This window comes from Danio rerio, chromosome 6 (assembly GCF_052040795.2).
Source record: "Danio rerio strain M-AB ecotype USA chromosome 6, GRCz13ab, whole genome shotgun sequence".
NCBI lineage: Eukaryota > Metazoa > Chordata > Actinopteri > Cypriniformes > Danionidae > Danio > Danio rerio.
In genome coordinates this window covers 37,325,427-37,349,670 of record NC_141026.1, presented here as the reverse complement: position 1 = coordinate 37,349,670, position 24,244 = coordinate 37,325,427, and the positions used below count along the sequence as shown (strand labels likewise).

The window sequence follows — 24,244 nt, the reverse complement described above, 5'->3', positions numbered from 1 at the left end:
CCCATACCAAAAAAGCTCAGGTGTTCTCGGATCCTGAGGAAACTTGTCACTAATGCATCAGGCTTTTAGTAGCTGCTGTTAATTACGCATCCATCACATAATCACAGATAAAACTAATTAGGTTTTTCTGCCGCGGTTAATTGAAAGCTCTCAAATGAATGGGGCTTCCCTTGATACCTTTTAACAGATGTGTTTTCTTCAGCCGTTTACCAAAGTCTGCTCTGCACAGTGTTTTCTGTTACTCAGCAAAAAAAAAAACGCAGATTCGAGAGCAGATGATAGTGTAATTATTCCCCGTGGAGTGATGGAAATATTCCAGAAACCATCATAGATAAACTATATTTGCATTTCCTGAAGGAAATACTGGTGCTTGCAAAGCAGCAAAAGCACATTCTCTGCGAAAATGAAATGTCAGATTAGAACAGTCATAAAATTTGTTGCTTTTATAATGGCTCATGTCTGTCAGCTGAGTATGATAGTCAACTCACAACATCGTCCCTGTGAAACCTTTGCTATGTAAATGTGTTTAGAAGACAGATCTCAGTTTGGTATGAAAATAAATGTAATAAAGACCAGCTGTATTACATTGTTTGATTAGATTTTGAATAGCAAATGTTGTATTTTATAATTTATCTTATTTAAACCAAAGTAAACCATTTTGTGGAAAAAACTCTCTTTTTTTATTTGCATAATTGTAAGTATAAGTACAAAAAAAGCTAATTTAATATTGCCTAATCAAATGAAATCTCTTTCAGTGAATGCCAAGATTTTTTTAGACACACACACACACTTGAACACTTGATGTGATTAAGAGCACATTCCTGCTTTTCATTTATTCATCTGTAATATGCCAAATTACATGACTGCTTCTGTTTTTTATCTAATTTCTTTTTTCATGACTGAATTTCCCAATTTCATCCACACTTTACACCTTATTACAGAAATCATATAGAGACCCTATACTTGTTCATAGTTTATTTCCCATGCCATGTCTCAAACATTATTGGAAGCCTTTTTATTGATTGAGCTGTGCAATCTGTTCATCAATGAATTATTGAGAAATCATTCACTCATTCATTCATTCTATTCAAGCATAATGTTTCAGTCCACACACTCAATAGTGTCACACTCCGTTTTCATCCATGATTTGTGTGGTGTGAAGTGAATGTTTTCATATATATATATATATATATATATATATATATATATATATATATATATATATATATATATATATATATATATATATTTTATATATATATATATATTTTTTTTATATATTTATATATATATATATATATATATATATATATATATATATATATATATATATATATATATATATATATATATATATATATATATATATATATATATAACATGAACAGTATAATTCACATAATTTATTCCCCGGACACACTATCTAGATGTTTCAGCCTTTTGTTGTTTTTTTGTTTGTTTGTTTTTTACCAAAAGGGCCCGTTTTGATTTCTCAGCAATGGCAAAAATATGAGTACACGAATAACAAATAAGGTGTTTATTTGCACTTTAAACCCTTTCCACTTTAATTAAAATCATAAAATTATCAAATTGCAATGTGTGAAAACTATGGAGTTTAAACTGCGCCAAAACAATCTGAATTTGAATTGTCTTCATTTGAGTTATTAACAATTGTAATTTAATAAAACTAAAATATTATAGGCCATCAAACATACATGCCATAAAAATACATAAAAGTCTGACTTTAAAAGTTTAGTTGTCTTAAATTTCAGATGTTCAATATTCCAGTTATGAAATGTAAGTTAAGAAATTCCAAACAATTTTTATTGGCATATATTATATATTATTTATGAAATACAATTATTAATAAATCAAGTTTTTCATAGACTTCAGGTTCCGTTCAAGTCACAAGTCCAAACATTGTAAAAAGAAAAACATCACAAAATTGTTCAAGTATGTAATGAACAAAGATCAACATTTGTTAAATCGAAGTTAATGCACAGTATCTTGTGTTATTTTTACTCTGACATTTCTGTGTGATGCCAACAATACTACAATAGTGTCATCATGTGTCTCTGGCTTTTGTTAACACTCCATTTTCACACTTTGTACTGTAAAATCATTGCATTTTCGTTTGAGTGCAAGTCCAGTTCAGTTTGAAAAAACTGAAAAAGCAAAAGCCTGCTGGTTGCTGATCACAGATATCTTTAAAATGACAGTTTTTCGTATTTTGTGATTCAGGTTTTTTGTTTTTCACTTATTCTTATTAATCATTAGAATTGTATTATGGGAATCTTTTTTTTTTTCAATAACTTTATACCTTGAAAAGATTACAAAGTGAGTTTTATGGAAATTTGTAATAGTTTGAAGTGTTATATTGTTTGGGTTAGTGTTGGTTATTATGCTGCTAAAACCTGGTAATAAGCTGCCAGTACATTTTCTTTTACAAACTTAGTTCTCTATATATTATCTCAATATCAATGTCTCAAACAACTAACATTTCAATAAAAGTCATTATTAAAACCGCAGAGTTTAATTTTCAACATCAAAAGTTGACGGAGCAGAGATCAACATCTAGTAATACAATTTACAACCGTAAATAAACAGAAAACAAAACATTTTTTACAGTGCATGTTTGTTGTAAAAAAAGCAACCGATTCTGATTTTTGGTCAGAACATCATTGTATCTACTCTGAATGTACTGTAGTATCTGTCTGCGGTCTCTCTGAATGAGGTAGATTCACTGGGTGAGCAGGTGTTGTTTACAACATGTCTCTCTGCAGCACTGCCCGAATAAACAGCTGTCAGTAGGCAAATATACACATACACATACACACACACACACGCACACACACACACACACGCACACAGAAGAAAATTCTCATCAACCAACACAAACCACTGCTCTGCCAAAGAGTGAGAAATGAAAACTGAGAAGTCGAGGAGAATATCTTTTCCAATATAGTTCATGCAATATGGTTTGACATCAATTCAATCTTAAGTAAAAGTCCCCTTTGCTGAGTGCATCGTTTGAATGGATATGAAAAAATGAGTCATTTTTGCCATATGATCGTGAATTTTTTAAAGATGAACTCGTTCTGCCAATAGAGTCACTCAAAGAGAAATAACAGACCTTATTCATTAATATGGTGTCATACTATATGGGTAAAAGTTCTCACGCCACACTGTAAAATTGCAGGGTCCCACACAATTCATTCATGTTGTCCCAACATAAATTCATTATTATTTAATTAATATTTAATTGATAGTTAATTAAGTTAACATAGAATCTTTAGTAGATTGAACATAAAGCAATTGAGTTGTGCCAAAAATATCAAAATAATTGTATTGTTTAAGTTTATTTTATGTGAGTAGTTTGAACAAGCAGAAAAAATATTCTCAGAGATTAAGATTCTCAAAACCACTTAATAAATGATGAAATGCATTCATGCCCACCATGACAAACATGACATTGGATGCGAGGAACTGCTGGAAGATTGTAGTTTTAATGGAATTTTTGATATCGCGTGCCAAATGGGAGAAAAAAACCCTCCACATTTCTCGGTAGATGAAGAGATTCGGTAGGTGCAAAGGATAGCGTGAAAGAGCTGTGTATAGACCTGTCACAAAATACAGTGAGAATCATACGTGGCAAAAATCCTACACGATGGTAATAGTTTAATTAAGATGTTTACATTCGAGGAGCAGCATTTACAGCGGATCTTTCTGTCCATAATATTGTAGTGATAATAACGCACTGTAAACTTAGTAACTAAATCATTTTGACTAAGGTATGTCTTTAAAAACTGAAAGAGGGCTGCTGACGATACTAACTAACTTCTGCCATCTAAATAAACATAAACAAAGAACACTGATCACACGCTTACCAAATCCATAGAGACAGGACAATCAGCACGAACTGAACTGCGTCTTTTTTAAAAGAAGACGGGTCTTGGGTAAAAAATGTTGCTTGCAAACATTTTTTTGTCATGTGTTATATGAGCACTGTAATCCACACGTTTGTGGACACGCAAGCTGTGCTCTCATCGCAAGTAAATTGGAAACAAAACCATACGTCACATTTATAAACACATATTTATAAACACAACACTGACGACCCATGTCTCCGAACTCTTCTACTACTTGTTTGACTTACGGTTGGTAACATAACTTGGCGTCTCTCTGCCATTTGAACACTGTAACATGTACTGTAAAAACAGTCTTCAAAGCTACTGTATTTTTTAGATTAGATTAGATTCAACTTTATTGTCATTACACATGTACAAGTACAATGCAATGAAATGCAGTTTAGATCTAGCCAGCAGTGCAATAGCAGCAGGTATATCCTGCACTTGCTGCTACTGCACTGCTGGTTAGACCTAAACTGCATTTCATTGCAGTTTAAGTCATTTATATACACATCTATATCGTGCATATAAATGAAGTTGCACCTCATTCACAATAAAACCAAGTTTTTTTTATAAATTAATGCTGACAACTCAAAGATTGTACTCGCGTTGTACCGGCCGGTACAGACATCCAATCTCCATGCTGGAATTTACACAATAATCTCATTGCTGTGACGTAGCTTCAAAACTTCTTTTCAAACCAGAAGAACGAATTTGCTCAAATAACACAAAAACAACTATTTTTCACTCTTTTTTTTTTTTTATAAAAATAGTGTCCTAATAATGTTTTAGCAACATGGGACATATATATCACTGTCGACATCTAAAAAAATTTTACTTCGGTGTTACGTGACCCTTTAAAGACTAGATGCAGTTTCAAAGCATATTCCAGCACAGAATGTATTTTCATTGTCATTATAATTTGTCTGTTTGTTTGTTTTTTTGTTTTTTTTTATAAGGAATACTTTTGTTAGACTATTACTACATCTGTAATAATATGATGTGCCACCATTCAAAAGTTTAGGATCTGTAGTATTTCTAAATAACTTAGCTAATCATAAAAAAAAAATCATTTCTGCCATTGTCTCTACACATGAACCTAAATAAGAAATCATTTTATCCTACAAAAAGATACTTGAAACCATAGATGTTCATGTTTGATTATTTTTTTCGCTCAGGTTTGGACCGTCTAGCCTTTAGTTTAGTGATTCAGCAGCAGATGATGCTAGGTTATTTCAAAGGGATCTTCGCAGTACATCAATCTCAGCCAAAATCAGTCTCATCTTCGGCTGCTTCTGTTCCCTCTTTCAGTATGTGGGAGGTCAATATCTGACAGCTGGCATTACCATATTTTTTTCTATGCTGGCCATGGTATAAATAAGTTGGCAGTGTAGGGTAAAAACTAACAATTTGTCACAGTCGACTGCCTCCCAGCCCTCTTGAGCTCTGTTTGTTTGCACAGCTCCTCTCACTGCAAACGGCATCGTAATTAATATCTGAGTCTCAGCAGGGGGAGAGAAGAGACGTGTTTGACCACAGAGCTGGTCAGAGTGATGCGTGTTTCCCAATAGAAACATGCAGTTGTTAATAACTTTGGCTGGAGCACGGGGGGCTGAGTTGGAGTTTGTTGCAGATGTTCTAATGATTGCTAAACTTAAAAAACAGGCCTTATGAATTCTTTATTTTTTTAAATTGTGCACATTTTATTACTTTCTAAACGATTTGTTTCAGTATTAAATGTAAATTTATTGTTAATTAATTTTTTATGGTTAAAATGCAATGTTTTCTCAAAATGAATACTTTAATTTTGACACTTAAACACGGTAGTTGTACCCGAGGTCTGAAAGACTTTTATTTATGTTGTCCACATGCTGCCGTTTATTATATATAATATTCAACAAACCACCAGCACCCCAACTTGTGAGAGCTTTAAAAAATATGAAATAGATGAATTGCAGATCTTGATCAGGCCTGCTGTTCTTTGTGTTTCTCCAGCCCTCGGAGGAGCCCGTGATCCTGCTGGCATCCCCTAAATTGCTACTACCGTCAGGCAGTGATCTCCCGTCCAGCACACCGCTGTCTGTGCACCACCAGCTCCAGCTTCTCCAGCAGCAGCTCACCCAGCAGCAGCAGCAGACACAGGTGGCCGTGGCCCAGGTGAGACCCACTTACTGTACACCACACTGCCAATGGAGTGTTTTTGAACGATTTAATGTGCTGCTGTCTACTGCTGCAGTGTTTTTTTTAGATTTTTAGTGTATTCTAAAATATTAATACAATGGTTTAAAAATATATATTTTCTGCTTGCGTATGTTCTATAAGACTAGGTTAATTTTTTTGCATAATTTTAGCATCTTTTCTCCAATCTTCATTGTCATATGGTCCTTCAGATTTCATCAACATGCATATTTGGTGTTGCACACTCATTTTCTATTATCATGTTGAAACCAGTTGTGCAGCGTAATATATTTGTGAAAGCCATGTTTCAGTTTTTGTTTGTTTGTTTGTTTGTTCTTTCAGGATTATATACACATACTAGGTCTATAATAGACGTATATAAATAATGTATTTTATCCTAAACTAAATCTTGGTAAACCTAGGCACAAACAAATAATACAAGATCAGTATATGGAAATGGTTATACTGTCAACCTTAGACACCCATGTTTCCTCATTCTTGTGTAAATTCTGAATGTAAAACCCAGCAGACAAAAGGCCAATAAGAGCACAAAGCAGACTGTTGCGTGACTCTTGGGGCATGCCCTCAGGTCAGGTCAGGTTTTACATGATTCCAGACCTGACAAGCAGCCGCATCATCAGACCACTAGCCAAAATGCAGACTTTGCATTGGGATCATTCATATGCATGCCCCAGGTTGTGTTTGAACAGCCAAATGTTGTTCTAGTGAGTCAGTAATTATAGTTTTCCTCCCCTAGTTATATATAAGTGTAATTTGAAGTTACTGCCTTTATCCACAACAGATGTTGTGAGTAAAAAGTTTAATGTTACTGTAATGGATTTATATTAGAGAGCTGACTCGCTCCATCTAGGTAAAACAAACCTCTTCCCATTAAAAAAAAGTAACTAGTCATCTACTTTGTTTATTAAAAAGTTTTTTGACAAATCAAGTATGATTATATTATTCGTGTTCTTTATCATGCTGTGTGTGAGAGCTACACATATATTCACGACCAATCCAAATATGGTCAATTATGGACCTTTTGATTATAGGGGTATTTCAAGGAGTAATAAATAAGCATAAAAAAATATTAACTTGCCTATAGCCATAAGGTAAGCTATAAGCCATATACCTGCAATGTAGATATCAGAGAACAATTCAACTTATTGAAGCAATGCAGTATAAAATGAAAGCTTTAAATTAAAGTCTTTGCATTAAGTGTATTTCCTCTCACTTTTAAACTCATATAAAATATAGACGATGGATGGATGATGGATGAGGTTTTGAACAGTAGACTGTATATTTATTTGGATAGATGTTATTTACTTTTGAATGTATTCTGTTTTTGGTGTGTTGAAAGGTTAAAACAGAGAACCCAGCTCTGCTAATTTGCCTCTATAATTACATATATTGTTCTACCGAGGATGGATTTATTAATGTGCATTGTGCATTATGCAAATTATATTTTATTATGGGTCAGCTGAGTCTAAGTGATTGTTTTTTCTGTCAATTGGTTGAACACAAAAAACAACTGTTCTGCAGGAATCCGCTTAAGTTCCTCCAGAAATTTATGAGCATGATAAAAGGACCTACACTGATGCATTTTGTCAGACCTCAGCAAGATTCTTTTTAAATAACTGAGCTGTTTTATCTGACTGTTTGATGTTCTTGTGATATGAATTTAATTAACAGAAGTCTTAAATGATGAACAGTATGTATGCTTTCAGCCGTCTCGAAGCTAATCTGTGGAAAAAGTCTATTTCTTGTCCAAGTAACACTTAATTAAATAAGCTGTTTGCACTGTTTTACGGTGTTTAAATGCAGTGTGAACCATGGCTAAAAAGCCCATCATTAGTGCTAGTTTTTAAAGGGATAGTTCACCCAAAAATAAAAAAGATCTGTTAATTCATTCCCCCACAGGTCATCTAAGTAGTAGGTGCCTTTCTTTCTTCAGTAGAACATTTAAAGAAGAATCTTGATTAAACCCAATTCTTTTAATGTTAGTCAATTGTGACTGCCTTTCAAGATAAAAAAAATAAGCACATAAATGAGTCCAAATCAATAGCCATATGGCTAAAACCATGCCAACAGATTTTTTTAATAAGTGTTTCTTGGACAAGAAATAGACTTTTTCTACAGCTTAGCTCAGAAATGGATGAAACATACATGCTGTATGGGTGGAAAACACACTTAATTTTTCCTTTTGAAAACAAAATACCACAAATAACTAATTGCAATGAAGTAAGTTTTATTTACAAAAGATAGTGATAAGTGCAAAATATGTAGATATATTGAACAATAAATATTTTTTTAAACATGTTGAAAATCACAGACAACAAACGGGACACAAAATGTTTATACGGGTAGAGGGGAGAATTGGAGAGATGAGATCCAGGTGGCATCCAAACAATAGAAATAAATTAACTAAAACCTATTCCATTGGCCCAACTTCTTCCCTAACTATCCAAAAAGAAAAACATTAAAAGAAAACCTAATTACTACCTTAGCTACTCTATGATAGCAGAAAAACAAAAGTACAGCGGGTGGAGCTTAGCTGTTATCTAGTGTGTCTGACAAAAGTGATATTCAAAGCCTACATGTGCACAATGTATGTTGCACAACATTCTCCCAGTTTCACTCTCCAACCTCAGATGAGCGTAAAACTGATGGTAGACAAATGGAAAACAGACAACAAAAGGCATATATTAAAATGTAACACAATGGAACACACAACACAGAAATTCAAAGTGTCCCGGGCCTCGTGAGTAGCATCCTGTACTACTTTTATGCCACTGTGGCAGCAGCTGGATTGGAGACAATAACATGACGTCAAAGGGGACATGGCAAACAGCTGGGCAGTGTGAGCCAATAGGAACCAACTAGAAATGAAAGTGGGAGAAGAGAGAGAGAGAGACTGGCGAAATCATGATCACCAAACAACACAGGGACATAACAATTTATTTGTCAGTCTAATATACTGTAAAGATGTGTTTCCTGTGTTGCAATAAATTAGTGTCAGTAAATTTCAATTACAATACATATATTATCAAAATGGGTGACGCAGTGGCGCAGTAGGTAGTTTTGTCAACCCACAGCAAGAAGGTCGCTGGCTCAAGCCTCGGCTGGGTCAGTTGGCGTTTCTGTGTGAAGTTTGCATGTTCTCCCTGCATTTGCGTAGGCACCCTCTGGGTGCTCCGGTTTCCCCCAAAATCCAAAGACATGCGGTACCAGTGAATTGGGTAGGCTAAATTGTTCTTAGTGTATGAGTGTGTGTGTGTGTGTAAATGAGTGTGGTGGATGTTTCCCAGAGATGGGTTGCAGCTGGAAGGGCATCCACTGCAAAAAAACGTGCTGGATAAGTTGGCGGTTCATTCCGCTGTGGCGACCCCGGATAAAGGGACTAAGCCGAAAATAAAATAAATGAATGAATGAATATTATCAAAATGAGTTGTTTTTTTCTCCTGCAATAGACCATAAATCTCCACATTAGCAGAATTTACAATACATACAAGATATCTCACAGGTTTATTAATATCTGTACTCTGAAGTTTTTAAACCAAGAATTATGTGAAGAAAAATGAATCAAACCTGCAATTGAACCTCTTTTTTTATCGAAAAAAAATTATATACAAATGTATATGTTAAAGCATATTACAACACACAATAAAAAAATAAAAAAATTTGAAAACAAAACATTAAATCTGTGGCAATTTCCTATTCATTCCTTTAAAAACTTTACATGCTTTGTCTGTTAAAATCCTGTGCAGCTCTCCCCACATGTTCTCATTTTTATAATATACTGTACACACAGTTTTTCAACATATCCTTCCATTTCCATCCTGAAAATTCCTCATACCTCCATCACCATTTTCTCTTTTTTACCACAATTCTCCTTTCCCACATTGCATTTTGTTCATCTGTATTATACATAGGTTAGCAATTTTCTTTTTCTTTTTTTCTTATTCCATCCCAACATCACTACTCTGATCCACTCTGTTTCATTTTCATCCCATTCTCCAATTAATCCTTTACTTACATTTTTACTATCTTTAAAAAAATAACTTTCCAATTCTTGACAATATTAGACATGTGTAAAAATGTTCTTCTTTTTGACAAACTGTACCTTACACATTCCACTTTGTTCCATCCCTATCTTGTTTAAAATTATATTTGAAAAGATTACTTTGTGCCTTATTAAAAACTCTAGACATTCGACTTTTGTTTCTACATACTTTCCTTTAATGTTTTCCCATATTTCATTTGCTTTTACCTCTTTTTGAACCTCTTTTCTATGAATAATCTGAATTTTGTTAAATGAAACTATGCAAATTGGCACATATTTAATTAAAAAGTGTCACATTTTCATATTCAGACATAACATCTTAGAACAATTGTAATATAATAACATTTTGCAATTCTTAATGTAATCATTCAACTACGTTAATGTTGTGATTAGTTATTTTTTCACCCTATTCACCTGCAGTGTCTCAAGTGCATAAATCAGCTTGTAGTCTCAGTATTTTCATTCTTTCCAGCAATAGAATGGTTTATTTATTCAGCCTCTGAGAGCCTGCGGTTTGCTTGTTTAGCCACAGCTCAACACCAAGTGTTTGGCAACAGGAGAAAGCAGTTGTTTTTCATAAAAATAATGCTCAGCCGGAGGGTACACTCACTTAAGTTTTTTTCCCCGCACATATAAAACCCTTCTCGCAGGTCTGTGAATTGGGATAGAGGAGGTGGAATTTTGATTCACGCTCCTTTGACCCACATCTTTGTTGAACAAGCAGGTCTCCGTGTCGCTTTGAGCTGTTTTGAGTCAGGGATGTCCGTCCTGTCAGAACTGTGATAAGCAAAGCCGTTCCGAAACAGAGCCTGATTTGCAACACAACACACTGAAAGAGAAGTAAGCTGTGGTTTTACTCTGATGTCTTCAGTCGCTGAAGAAGAGACACTTTGAAGAGCACTATCAAAGCTACACACGCGAGTCAATCGTCACTTATTCATTTATTTCTTCATTTTTTGTCCTTAGGGAAAATGATCAGCAGATGAAACGATGTATTTGTTTTTTGAAGTCAGAATTAGTTGTTTGAGTGGCTATATATGGAGAGAGGTTTTGTTTGTTTTAATTAAATGCCGGTGGATGAGTTGAGCTGAGTTACATTTCAGGCTAAATGTAGTTTTTCCCACTTCTATTTTTATAGGGCTGTTTTGTTTTCAGCTTTTGCATTGGTTTGTTTGTTTTTGTTTATATTTTTGTTTAGCCTTTGCATAGTCTTTTTTTTTTTTTGTTGCTGTTTATCTTTTGCTTTTTGTTTAGTTAGTTTTAGGTTGTTGCTGTTGTTGTTTTGCTTTAAATGTTTAGTCTGTTTTGTGATGTGTTGTTTGATTTAAAAAAAACTTTGTGCCTTTTGTTTTTTTTCATTTAGTTTTTGTTTTTCTGTTTATTGTTCAATTTTATTTTGAGTTCTTTCATGTTATTTTGTTTTGTTTGGTTGTATTTTTACTTTGTGTTTTTAGTTTGTTTTTGTTTTGATCTTCTATTTAGTTTTATTGACTTTGTTTTGCAGTTTTAATTTGATTTTGTTTTTCAGTCGGATAAAGTCAGGTATATCATTCCATTTTTCTAATGCAACTCCTTTCATGTCCAGAGAAGGATTCAAATATTCAAAACATTATTTTACATTGCATTACACTTCTTCATTTCATTTTCCATTCAGAATTATAAGAGTCATGTATAACAGAGGTTGTATTGAAAGTTTGCACATGCGTCCACACCAATTCCACATTTTTTTTTCAGCTTTACCATCGGTTAGTTTGTTTTTGTATTTTATTTTTGTTGTTATTTTTTGTTTAGCCATTGCATAGTCTTTTTGTTGTTATTTTTATGTGTAGCTTTTGCTTTTTGCTTGTTTGTTTTTAGGTTGTTGTTGTTGTTGTTGTTTTTTTGTTTGTTTGTTTTTTGCTTTCAATTTCTAATCTGTTTTTTTTGTCTTGCTTGCTTTTTGTGTCGTGTGGTTTCAATAATTTTTTTATGCTTTGTTTTGTTTTTGTGTTTTTTTCCATTTATTTTTTTAATTTTTTTCTGTTGTTCATTTTTCTTTTGGCTTTTCTCGTTTTATTTTGTTTAGTTTTGTTGTGTTTTTAGTTTGTCTTTGTTTTTAGTTTTGATTAGGTTTTATTGACTTGATATTTAGATATTTCATTTCATTTCCCCAATGCTCCTTTTATGTCCAGTTTGACAGATAGCAGGTGCTTTAAGACTGATTGAAATATATTTGAAATCTGTTATTTTGTTTAGTTTTGTTGTATTTTTAATTTGTGTTTTTATCTTGTGTTTGTTTTTGGTTTTTGTTTAGTTTATTGACTTTATTTTGCAGTTTTAATTAGATGTTGTTTTCAGTTTTTGTCATACAATCAGATATGTTATTCAGTTCATTTTTATTTCTATAGCACTTTTACAATGTAGATTGTGTCAAAGCAGCTTAACATAAAAGTTCTAGTAAAGTGAAACTGTCAGTCCAGTTTTCAGAGTTGAAGTCCAGTTTGGTTCAGTTCAGTGTGGTTTAAATTTCATCGCTGAAAGTTCAAACACTACAGAGCTAATCCTTCAATGCGCAACTCCAAATTCAGATATTCTAAACTTAGGTTTGACACACTGCAGGTGCTTTGAGACCGATTGAAATGTATTTAAAATCTGTCAGTGTTTGATTTCTAGTACTGCATGCAGAATCTGATGGTATTTCGGCAAAGGCCTTAGCCAGATTTTTTTCATTTTCTATTTAGAACAATGAGAGTCATGTATAACAGAGGTTGTATGAAAAGTTTGCACATACATTCAGGCCAATTCTACTTTTTTTTTTTTTTTTTTTTTTTTTTTTAGCTTTTGCATCGCTTAGTTTGTTTTTCAAAATTTTTTTCTTCTTGTTTTATGTTTAGCTTTTGCTTTTTGTGTTGTTTTTTGTTGTTGTTTTACTTTTATTTTCTGTTTTGCTGTTTGCTTTTGTATTTTTTGGTTTCAATTAAATTTTGTGCTTTTTATTTTGTTTTTCTATTTGTTTTGTTTTTTTTCTGAGTGTTCGTTTTTGATTTGAGTTCTGTATTATTTTATGTAGTTTTGTTGTATTTTTAGTTTGTCTTTGTTTTTAGTTTTTATTTTACTTTATACCATGGTCTGTTGAAATTCTTGATTCTGATTGGCTGGAGGGTGTGCAATATTTTAGTTGAAACCACAGGTAGTTCCAGTCAGTTTTGACCACAGTTCGAAATAAATGCACTTCACTCAAACTTGTAGTTACCATGGTAACTGGCATGCCCTGCATATGAAACAGATGAGAGCTGTTAATGGGAGAGGGGAAATCCGCAAAATTTGAAAAATACTCATCAATTATGCCACAAAATCTTTTTGAAAACAATTTTAAAGTCAAATTGGCAGTTTATGTATAAGGATAGCCTTAAAAATGCCTTTAAAAATGTTAAAGGCATTTTTAACATTTGAGTTATTCTACTAAAACCAAACAGAACAAAATGTGAAGGTTTAAAGTTGATATGAAATAAAACAAACTATCTTAAATTTTATCAGCCAGTGCATAAAGTAACATATTTTTAAAGCATATTTAATTGATATGGTACTTTTAATATGAAATGTAAATCGCAGAAGTTCTGCTATAGGTAGCTCAGCTTTCGCAGCTTTAAAGGTAATGTTAAGAGAAGGCCAATATAAAGTACATATATTCTCCCTCATTAGAGAGGAGGTAGAAAGTAGACCAAAAAAACATGTGACTGGAAACACACTTCACATGTTATTAAGAATGTCTTATTTGACCACCTGTGATCTCTTTTATGAAATCGCATCTTATTATTTATTTTAGCAGGTATAAACAAGATGCACATGTGCACGCTCTCACTCTCTCCACCTCTCTGCCTGTCAGCCCGTCACATCGGATTTAGTGGAGGGACTAGAAAATCTAACATGTCAAAACGGACAAAATTCAGACAAATATTGCACTGCAAAGAGCAAAACTATTTTAAACTTGTGCTTACCTTGGCAAATGACCATGGAATAAGCGAGAAAATCAACGGCTTGCCGTGCATTAAAATATTTTAATGCCGCTGCACATCGTGTGGTCTTTCGCCTCCACATCGTGCAATAAAATCCTTTAACGCACAGTAAGCCATTGATTATCCCTTACTTATTTTGCCGTTTTAGTTTGATTTTGTTTTCAGTTTTTGTCAAACAGTCAGATATGTCATTTTATTGCAGCTCCTTTGTCAAATGCAGCTTCTTTCATGTCCAGAAAATTATTAAGATTTCCAAACCATCAGTTTGCAGACATTATAAGTGCTTTGAGACCAATTAAAATGTATTTTGAATATGTCAGTGATTGAATTCCAGTACTGCATGCAGATTCAGATGGGTTTTCTGTAAAGCTGAAGCCTTATTACAATTTTCTAAATGTTTTTCCATTTAGAAAAATAAGAGTCATGCATAAAAGAGATTCTATGGAAAGTTTACACACATCCACGCCAAACAAAACAGAGAAAATGGCCTCTTCGAGCGCTTCGTATTTCAGCACTGTTTTGTTCCGCATATTTCTTTCATGCTCTCTTGCAGCTTTTATTGGGGAGGAAAATCAGTGCTGAAGTATTTGATGCATTTTCTGTGTGCAGTTTGAGGGCAGCAACAAAGGAACAAACAGGCAAATGAAAACCTTGTAATGACTGCAGTGCAGCGGAAGAAAAAAATTACCTTTGTGATTTGAAATTGCTGTGGTCATGAAAGTCTCCACTTTAAATATGTGTGGTTAAATGGCTTGTTAGAACATGAATCACTCAAATTACCTTCTTTTATGCCAGCAAAGTGAATCATTTGGTGACATACTAGTCTTATTAAATCTGTTGTCTGGAGAAAGCACAGGGAAAGGTTTAGAAAACAGTGGTAATGTGAGGCTCAGGGGTGTTTTTACATTAGACAAGTGTGTGCGCAATTTGAGCGTCCAAATTTAATCTCTTCCCATCTTGAAAATACAAAAAGCTAGAAGGTTTACATATTTGAGTGGGTTTTATTGTTTGCTTTACTTTTATTGTGTTTTGTTTTATTATGTTGCATTTTGAAGTGTTTATATGTTTGTTTGTTTGTTTCATTGTTGTTTTTATAATTTATGTTTAGTTTCTTGTGATTTGTTTTGGCTTTTGTTGTTATTGGTATTTTTAGTTTCTTGTGATCAAGGTTATAATAGTTTTGGATTGTTCATTAGTTTTATTTTTTATTTCATTTTTATTTTTATTTCAATTTTAGTTTGAATTAATTTTTAGAGGCAGATTTACTAGTTTTTATTTTGTTTCTAAATTTTGAAATTGCTTAGTTTTAGTTTAGTTTTTATTAGTTTTATTTTTTTATAAATTAGCATATTAGTTAGGTGTAAGATTCAAAATCATCAGAATATTGTATGATATTTCAACCAAAGAAATATTTTTGAAATCTGTATTCAGAGGACATGTGAACACTACTATCTACCCATCCTCAAATTCAAATAGCAGGCTTAAGTACCATTCAATATGTGTGCAAGGCTGCTTCTGGGGTTAGATACACAGTAGTGATGTAAAGTTTAGATATTTTCCGTGAACCGGATACTAATACTAAGAACTAATACGGAAAAGAAAACACATTATTGGACACAAATGTGTTAAATTGATAATTTTTAAGTGTCTGCTCGGTCGTATTTAATGTGTCACCATGCTGCTAATGCTGCTCTCAGTGTTTTTGTCACGGGAGCAACAGCAAGAACTGACTAGAGGAGGACCGGCTTGATCTGGTCAATTGTAGCAGGATTCCGAGATGCCAAACAGCTCAAACACCCAGCGTAAAACTGGCATTGTGAAGTAAATAGATTTACTTCTAAAAGTCTTATGTATTAAATACATTTATAAAGACTAAAACGAAGGGTGTTTTTGCTATAATTTTAGTAAGATTTAGTTAGTTTAGTATGTACACAAGGCAGTTTTATTTAGTTCTAGTTTTTTTAACAACTCTCTTTTTTATTATTTTAGTTAGCAAAATTTTTTTTTCAATTCTAGTTTTTGTTTTTTGTTCGTTTTCGTTACCTACAATAACCTTGCTTGTGATTTGTTTTTGCATTTGTTTAATCGTAGTTTTTGTGTTTGTGTGTTGTGTGTGTTATTTATTTTTTATTTGTATAATTTTGTGTTTGGGTATGTTTTGTTTTAAGCATTCTGTTGATGTTTTGTGTTTTACTTTCTGTTGTTATTATTATATATATATATGTATGTATGTATGTATGTATGTATGTATGTATGTATGTATGTATGTATGTATGTATGTATGTATGTATGTATGTATGTATATATATATATATATATATATATATATATATATATATATATATATATATATATATATATACTATTAACAATAGTTTATGACAATATGTTTTGGTGCAATATATCGTACAACATAAAAAAGATATCGTGACAGGCCTAAAAACCTAAAAACTTGAACAGAAGAGTTTGAGAGGTTCACCAAATGAACATCTGTTACCAGAAAAAAAAACTACTTCAATTTTACCTAAGAGACTGCTTTCATTATGTCAGTCAACATAAAAAAAAAAATTACTGCCTATGTAGTGACAATTCATGTCCTTGATTTAGCAAAAAGAAAAGTTCATTTATTCTCTCCAAACCTCTGACTTAACATAGCACTAAAATATTTCTCCCGCTACACACTCCAATATTATTGTAAATAATTCATGTGTTACAGCAAGATATATTATTTAATTTTCCAGTTGTAATTGTGCAGCAAAGTTTTTAATTGCTTAATTAGCCGATAAGAAAATGAAACCTAAAAACTGATTGGATTAAACGTAAAGTAATACTTCATTGTTACTTTTTTCTTCAAAGTGCAGTTTATATTAGTCCCATCAAGGAAAATTATGAGCATCAAACCATTTTTGGCTTTGATATTTACTCTGGCTTGCCCCGGCTGATGAATATGCCTTGCTCAGAGTGAGATATAAAACTATGACAATGTGAAATATGAGGCTTGTGTACATTTACATCCTATATCCTTTTGAAAACAACATCTTTTGTCATGCTAGGCAGCTCTTTTCCCAAAGACAATCACTCTTTGTCAAAACACACACACACACACTTATATTTAAGCATACGTTCAAGAAAAAAATGGCAAGCAGCTCAACCTGAACTAAGCTTTCAGTCCACATTTACAGTATGGTAATTTTTTTTCCCCTCAATTTTTGCACTTCTCCCTGCAGGCCTGATCTTGACGGCTCATTGGCTTCGTCTAGAGATTGTATTGTTCTTAAGGGCACGAGTGTAAGCTGGGTCATAAATCACGACCGCTGAGGTTTTAGGAGGATACAGACAGTTAGATGGAGCTCAGGTTAAACCAGTGGCTGAAATGGATCCGTCTTTAGGACTTATGAAGGACATTGAAGTGCATCACAATCATTTTGGAAGTCTTTACAGCTGGCCGTTTATCATTAGCAGGTCGTAGCCAACAGTGTTTGATAACAAAACGTGTGTGGCCGACTGCCATGTGGCTGCTTTTAGTGTTTGTATGATTGGACGATAGTTTGTTAAAATGTAAATAGATAAATAATTAGGTGATTGGATTTAATTCAATTAGTACATGATATAGCAGTTGTAAAAACTGATTACTGTAGATATTTAGTGAAAAGTACTGCCTTAATGTGCAACTGAGTCTATACGTTCCTTCGTTTGTTCGTTCTTCCATGCAGTTTTTTATTCATTCATTCATTCATCCATTTATTCAATAGGTAATTTATTTATGTATTTATTTGTTGAACAATTCATGCATTTTTTCCAATAATTTTCCTTGATAGCATTCATAGCCTTAATTTGGTGTCAAATTATTATTGTTGTTGTTGTTGTTGTTGTTGTTGTTGTTGTTGTTGTTGTTGTTGTTGTTGTTGCTCTTGTCGTCAACGTCATGGTCGTTGTTGTTGTTAATAATAATAATAATAGGGTCAAGTATGTAAGTCTTAAGTGTTTTATTGTTATGAAAGTGTTATTATTATAAAACAATTTTACTATTAGTTATTTTAATTAAAGTTATATTAGTATTTATATTAGTATATTATTAGTTATATTAGTATTTTAATTGAAAATAAAAAAAATCTTATTTTATTTATTTATTAAAATTATAGTTTTATTATTCATTTTTGTAATTAATTGTTATTATTATTTTGTTATGAAAGTGTTATCATAATAAAATTGTTAGTTTAGTGTTATTTCAGTTGTATTTTAAATAACATTTTTGTTGTTAGTTGTTTTTTAAATTATTATTGTGTCATGGTTCTGCTTTAAATAAAAAATATTTAACTGAAGGAAACCAGAAAGTCGCTGATTTGAGCCTCAGCTGGGTCAGTTGGCATTTCTGTGTGAAGTTTGCATGTTCTCCCTGTGTTGGCGTGGGTTTCCTCTGGGTGCACTGGTTTCTACCACAGTCCAAAGACATGCGGTACAGGTGAATTAGGTAAGCTAAACTGTCCATAGTGTATGTGTTTGAATATAAGTGTATGTGTGTTTTCCAGTGATGGGTTGCTGCTGGAAGGGCATCCGCTGCATAAAACATGCTAGATAAGTTGGCGGTTCATTCCACTTTGGCGACCCCAGATTAATGAAGGGACTGAGCCGAAAAGAAAATTAATGAATAAATGAATAATTAAATAAATAATAATAATAATAATAATAATAGGGCTAAGTATGAAGTCTTAGTGTGTTATTGTTATGAAAGTGTTATTATTATAAAATTATTTTAATATCATTACTGTTATATTTAATTCAAATATTAAAATATCTTATTTTAATATATTTACAAATATAGTTTTATTCATTTTTGTATTAATTTATTAATTGTTATTAATACTTTTGCTATGAAAATGTTATTATTAAATTTTAATTTAGTGTGATTTCAGTCGTATTTTTAATTACATTTCTGTTTTTTGTTGTTTTCTTAAATTATTATTGTGTTATGGCTCTGCTTTAAATATAAAATATTTAACTGGACATAAATATGATTTAATATGAATTATTGAACCTAGACTCATTAGTCTAAATCTATAATTTACATTCATAACATTCATAGCTTTAATTTGGAGTCAAATTATTATTATTTTCATGATTACTAGTAGTAGTAGTAGTAGTAGTAGTAGTGGTAGTAGTAGTAGTAGTAGTAGTAGTAATAATAATAATAATAATAATAATAATAGGGCTAAGTATTTATGCTAAGTCATAGTGTGTTACTGTTATAAAAGTGTTATTATTATAAAATTATTTTAGCCTCATTACTCTTATATTTTAATTGCAAATATTAAAATATCTTATTTTATTTTATTTAAAAATGTTGTTTTATTTTTCATTCTTGTATTAATTTATTAATTGTTATTATTATTTCTGTTATGAAAGTTATTATAGCTAATATAGTATATATTATATAGTAACTTTAGTTATTATAAAATTGTTAGTGTCGTTTCAGTTGTATTTTTAATTAAAAAAAATATTCTATTTTTATTATTATTGTGTTATGACTTTGATTTAAATATAAAATCACTGAACTGGATCTAACTATGATTTAATATGAATTATTGAACCTAGACTCATTAATCTAAGTCAGTGGTCTCAAACTCAATTCCTAGAGGGCTGCAGCTCTGCATAGTTTAGCTCTAACCAACTCCAACTCACACCTGCTTAATAGTGTCTAGTTGTCTTGAACACTTTGACCAGTTGGATCAGTTGAGTTTGATTAGCGTTGGCGCAAAACTGTGTAGAGCTGAGGTCCTCTCGGAATCAAGTTTTAGACCTATGATCTAAATTAACAAGATTTTCTTCTTTTTTCCAGTTAATGTCTAACTGTCAAAGTTATAATTGTTGATGCTTTGTTTTTAGTTTAGTTAAGTAAAATAACCCTGATGAAAGCCCTCAGAGAGTAAAGCTGGTATTGTTTTTCAGATCTGCACTTCAGAGCAGCGTATGGTGTCATCATTATAGTGGATTTGAGAAGAGATTTGGAAAGAACAGTTATTTGTCCTTCTGCTATTGCTCTTCAGCTCGTTTCATCATTACTCTTAAAACACAGCTGACGTCAGAAACTAAAAGGCTTTCATTCATGATGTGGTGTTAAAGAAGCTTTTTGGATAAAAGTGCTCTTTAATTTGTATGAATGTCGGCAACCCACACATGAAATGAGATAACCTTCAGAGTAACACGCTTCGCTATCAATTTTTCATATTAAATATAACTACGTCCAACAAAGTCTGAATGCATTTATATTTAATAAATGCATGCCAGGTTGCTCAATGGAATGCTTGTCAGATCTTTTAGAGACGTTTGACCTTGAATATATAAATACATTCAAACAAGGCTTTGAAATTCTCCAAATAAATATGAGAATTCTTTTCATTGTTGTACTTGTGAAACGCAGAGAGAGTCTGGTGTGTATTCTGCCATGCTCTTCTGTTGAATCAAGTTTAATTGAAGACTAGTTTTTGGAGTAATGTATGAAATGATAGCTTAAAAGTTTAGGCAAATGAAAGATTTCTTTTCATTTTTTGTTTAAATAAAAGCGATGCTTAATAGGCACAGTTCACCCAAAAATGAAAATGTATTCACCATTCATGCACCTTGAAGTGGGTTCACCTTAACCTTTATGACTTTCCTCTTATTTGGATGTGGATTTTTTGAGGGTTTTTGCAACAAGATCCACTTTTCAATTTTGAAGAATGTTAGAATCCTTAGTAGGGGAAAATTCAATAGCTTTTTCGTGCAGCTAATTTTATGATGTTACAGCTCTTAAGCTGCAACAAAAATGAGGGTCAGATGCAACCATCACAGGCAAAATAACATTTGTTTTAACATGACAATAACATAAATAATATAAAATTAATGAAAAGTCAGCGCCAAATGGGACAGTCAACGAGGCTTAACCAAGCTTCATGCTAAGGCGATCACTCAGAACCAGGTCCCCCATCAGGAGCGCACCAAACTGTTTATATTCATATTCTAACGAACGTCACCTGTGTTCCAATCACATCACCTCCAACCTGCAACTAAAACACACGTCTCACACACTCACAGCCTATAGACTGCGACACCACATGCACTCACGGCCCATAGGGTGGGACGCCGCACACATACACTTGCAACCCATAGGCTGGGACTTTACACAAACCCCCTTCAAAATAAATCCATTTAGAATAATTTAATACAAACAAAGATTAAAAAGCAGCTATGATTTTTTTATAAAGCTTTCACAATGAAGATTAATCCCACAAACTATTTTACCTCACCTGTTTACCCCTCTTTTTTCTCCAGTAATCTGGATCCTGAAAGCAAATTAATGTAATGTGTGTATTTATGTAGAGCATTTAATGTGTACAGTATGGCCATACACCCAAAGTGCTTCACAATCATTAGGGGGTGGGGTTGGTCTCTCAACACCATCACTAATGTGCAGCATTGACTTGGATGATGCGACAGCAGCCACAGGACAACGGCGCCAGAGCACTCACCACACACCAGCTATTGGTGGAGTCAAGAGATAGTGATAGAGCCAATTCAGTGGACGGGGATGATTGGAAGTTGGGAATTTGTGGGAATTAGTGGGAATTTGGCCAGGAGACCGGGGTTACATCCTTACTCTTTACGAGAAGTGCCATAGGAATTTCAATGACCACAGAGAGTCAGGATCTCAGTTTAACTTGAGTATTTACTACACTCAGGCAATTCAGGGCCGGCCCGTGGCATAGGAACCATAGGCAAATGCTAAGGGCGCTGTATGTCCAAGGGGGCACCAGAAATGAGCACGGTTAAGCTGGTTTTGTTTTCGATATTCCTGACACACATTTAGTTATAGCGATAATAACTCAAAAACCTCTTACCCTAAAAAGATCTAAAGTGTGTTTCCTACAAAAAGACAAAGCTGGTTATGTTTCACAGCTGCCTTTCTTTTTTTCACTCGACATTACGAGCACTGCTCCGTTTAAGCCCTCGCAATATGTGTTTAGCCGGGAGAGCTTGCGCTGAGAGGAGCTCTCAGTAAGGGACCGTCAGAAAAGTGCTTCTTTTTTTCCGTTTTTCTGCTCCACTTAGCTCTCCCTGTTGCGAGGGATTGTGTGTGTGTGTGTGTGTGTGTGTGTGTGTGTGTGTGTGTGTGTGTGTGTGTGTGTGTGTGTGTTTGTTTAGTGCTGTCTATGTTTGTGTATGTGTTTGAATGAGAGACAGTGTGGTGCTGTCTGTCTGTGTGTTTATACAGACAGCTTGTTAACTTCCCCCTTAAAATATAACACTGTTTATGGAAAGCATCCTCAATGCACCGAGATTTCGAATTGAACCGAATCGAAGGAATGATAATCGTAACCGAACCGTGAGACCAGTATAGGTTCACACCTCTAATATATATTGCTTAGCGACAGTGAGTAATCGGCCTTGGCCTGCTGGGTGATATGGCATGTGATGAGTAAATTAAGGTGAAAAAGATAGTGAGTAAAACAGGGAGTCAAAAGTATTTGAATTATTTAGCACCAGACCGCGAAGAATGGGACAATGCATCAGCAATCACATCGTCAGCTCCTTTGATAAATCTAATGTTCAAATTATAAGGTTACAAAAAAGAACCCACCTCATCAAACAAGGATTTGGACTCTGCAGTGAATGCAAGAAGGTCAGCGGATTATGATTGGAAAATACCACCACCTCTGCTCCTCCTCCCAGATAAACATCAAAATACTGCAGCGCCCAAATCAAGGCTAAAGCTTCTTGTTCGATTACAGAGTACTTTTCAAGAAAAGAAACAAACAGGGTGGTCTATTTCTTTTTTATCACTCTGCAGTAAAACTGCACCAGATCCTATCCTACTCGCATCAACCTGGATTTTAAAAGGCTGATCAAATTTAGGTGACATAAAAACTGGAGCTGTCACCAATAACATCTTCACGTTGTCAAAAGCTTTTGACAGAAAGAGGTCCACTCAAACTTTGTAGAAGACCTCAACAGTGAAACCACTATAGAAAAAATTAGGGCAAAAACTTCTATGATAGTCAATTAGACCCAAAAAAAAACACATTGACACCGTTTTCGTCGATGGAGAAGAGAAATATTGCATTAAAATGCTTATTGGAAACACCAAGATGCACATCAAATTACACACATTTGGCAAATAAATTTTAGCATGCACATCACAGATCATGTGATACCAAATAAATGAGTGTGATAGGATGGCATTAATGGAAAAACTAGCAGATTGACCACATTGCACAACATCTGAAATGTTTCATTTATTATAAAATCCCTTAGCCAAAATCCATCATCACACTGGTTTGCTATTATTACTTCACAAGCCACTGCACGATCATTGTGCTTCATTTTTGTCTTTTGGTGTCTCCAGTTTTGCGCATAAGATTGATTTGCATCTTTGCATAGAAACATAGCTAATGGCTACCTGTTTACCTCAAAATTCCTTCATTTGTGTTTAACTGATGAAAAAAAAAAAACCTTAAACATATTTAGGACAATGAAGTATTCATGTATTGGGTGATCTCTTTAACTTTGCATGACGTTTTTTTGGCTTTGAGTTTTACTGAATTTAAAAATGAAACAGAAACTTTTGTCTTCTCTGTAATAAATATGGACCAAACTCTGTTGTATGTGTGTGCGCTGGATGGACTGAACTGAAGGGAAACGTCTGCTGTGTGCTCTTCAGGTTCATCTGCTGAAGGATCAACTCTCTGCTGAAGCGGCAGCGAGAATTGAAGCCCAGGCTCGAGTTCACCAGCTGCTGTTGCAGAATAAAGATCTCCTCCAGCACATTTCCCTGCTGGTCAAACAGGTCCAGGAGCTGGAGCTCAAGCTGGCTGGACAAGGCTCTAGTGAGTATTATTTTCTCTGTTCTGCAGTGTTAGCTGTAAAAGCATGCATTGTTTTTGTGTTTGGAAGAAACATTGCTGGTTGTGCCGGTCTTTTTAACACTTAATAACAAAAGTTCAATGTAAAGTAGAATAAATTTTGTAAAGATTTAAAGAGAATTAAATGCAGGCATTATGAAATTGTATTGGTTTGTTTTTAATCTACTGATGACTTTACGCTGTACAATATGTACATGAATATAT

At 33.4% G+C, this 24,244-nt stretch overlaps 1 protein-coding gene across 6 annotated transcripts in view; it reads left to right on the top strand.

Moving 5' to 3' along the window:
- nos1apa (nitric oxide synthase 1 (neuronal) adaptor protein a) overlaps nt 1-24,244 on the top strand; it is a 220,310-nt gene that overhangs the window by 157,111 nt on the left and 38,955 nt on the right. For all 6 annotated transcript variants that reach the window (XR_015493885.2, XR_015493886.1, XM_087257590.1 and 3 more), the window contains 2 exons: nt 5,904-6,065; nt 23,839-24,004. Coding sequence is in view for 4 of the 6 variants with exons in the window: in XM_087257590.1 (XP_087113716.1) it covers nt 5,904-6,065; nt 23,839-24,004 (328 nt within the window). In the remaining 2 variants the exon portion in view is untranslated. The remainder of the gene's footprint in view (nt 1-5,903; nt 6,066-23,838; nt 24,005-24,244) is intronic.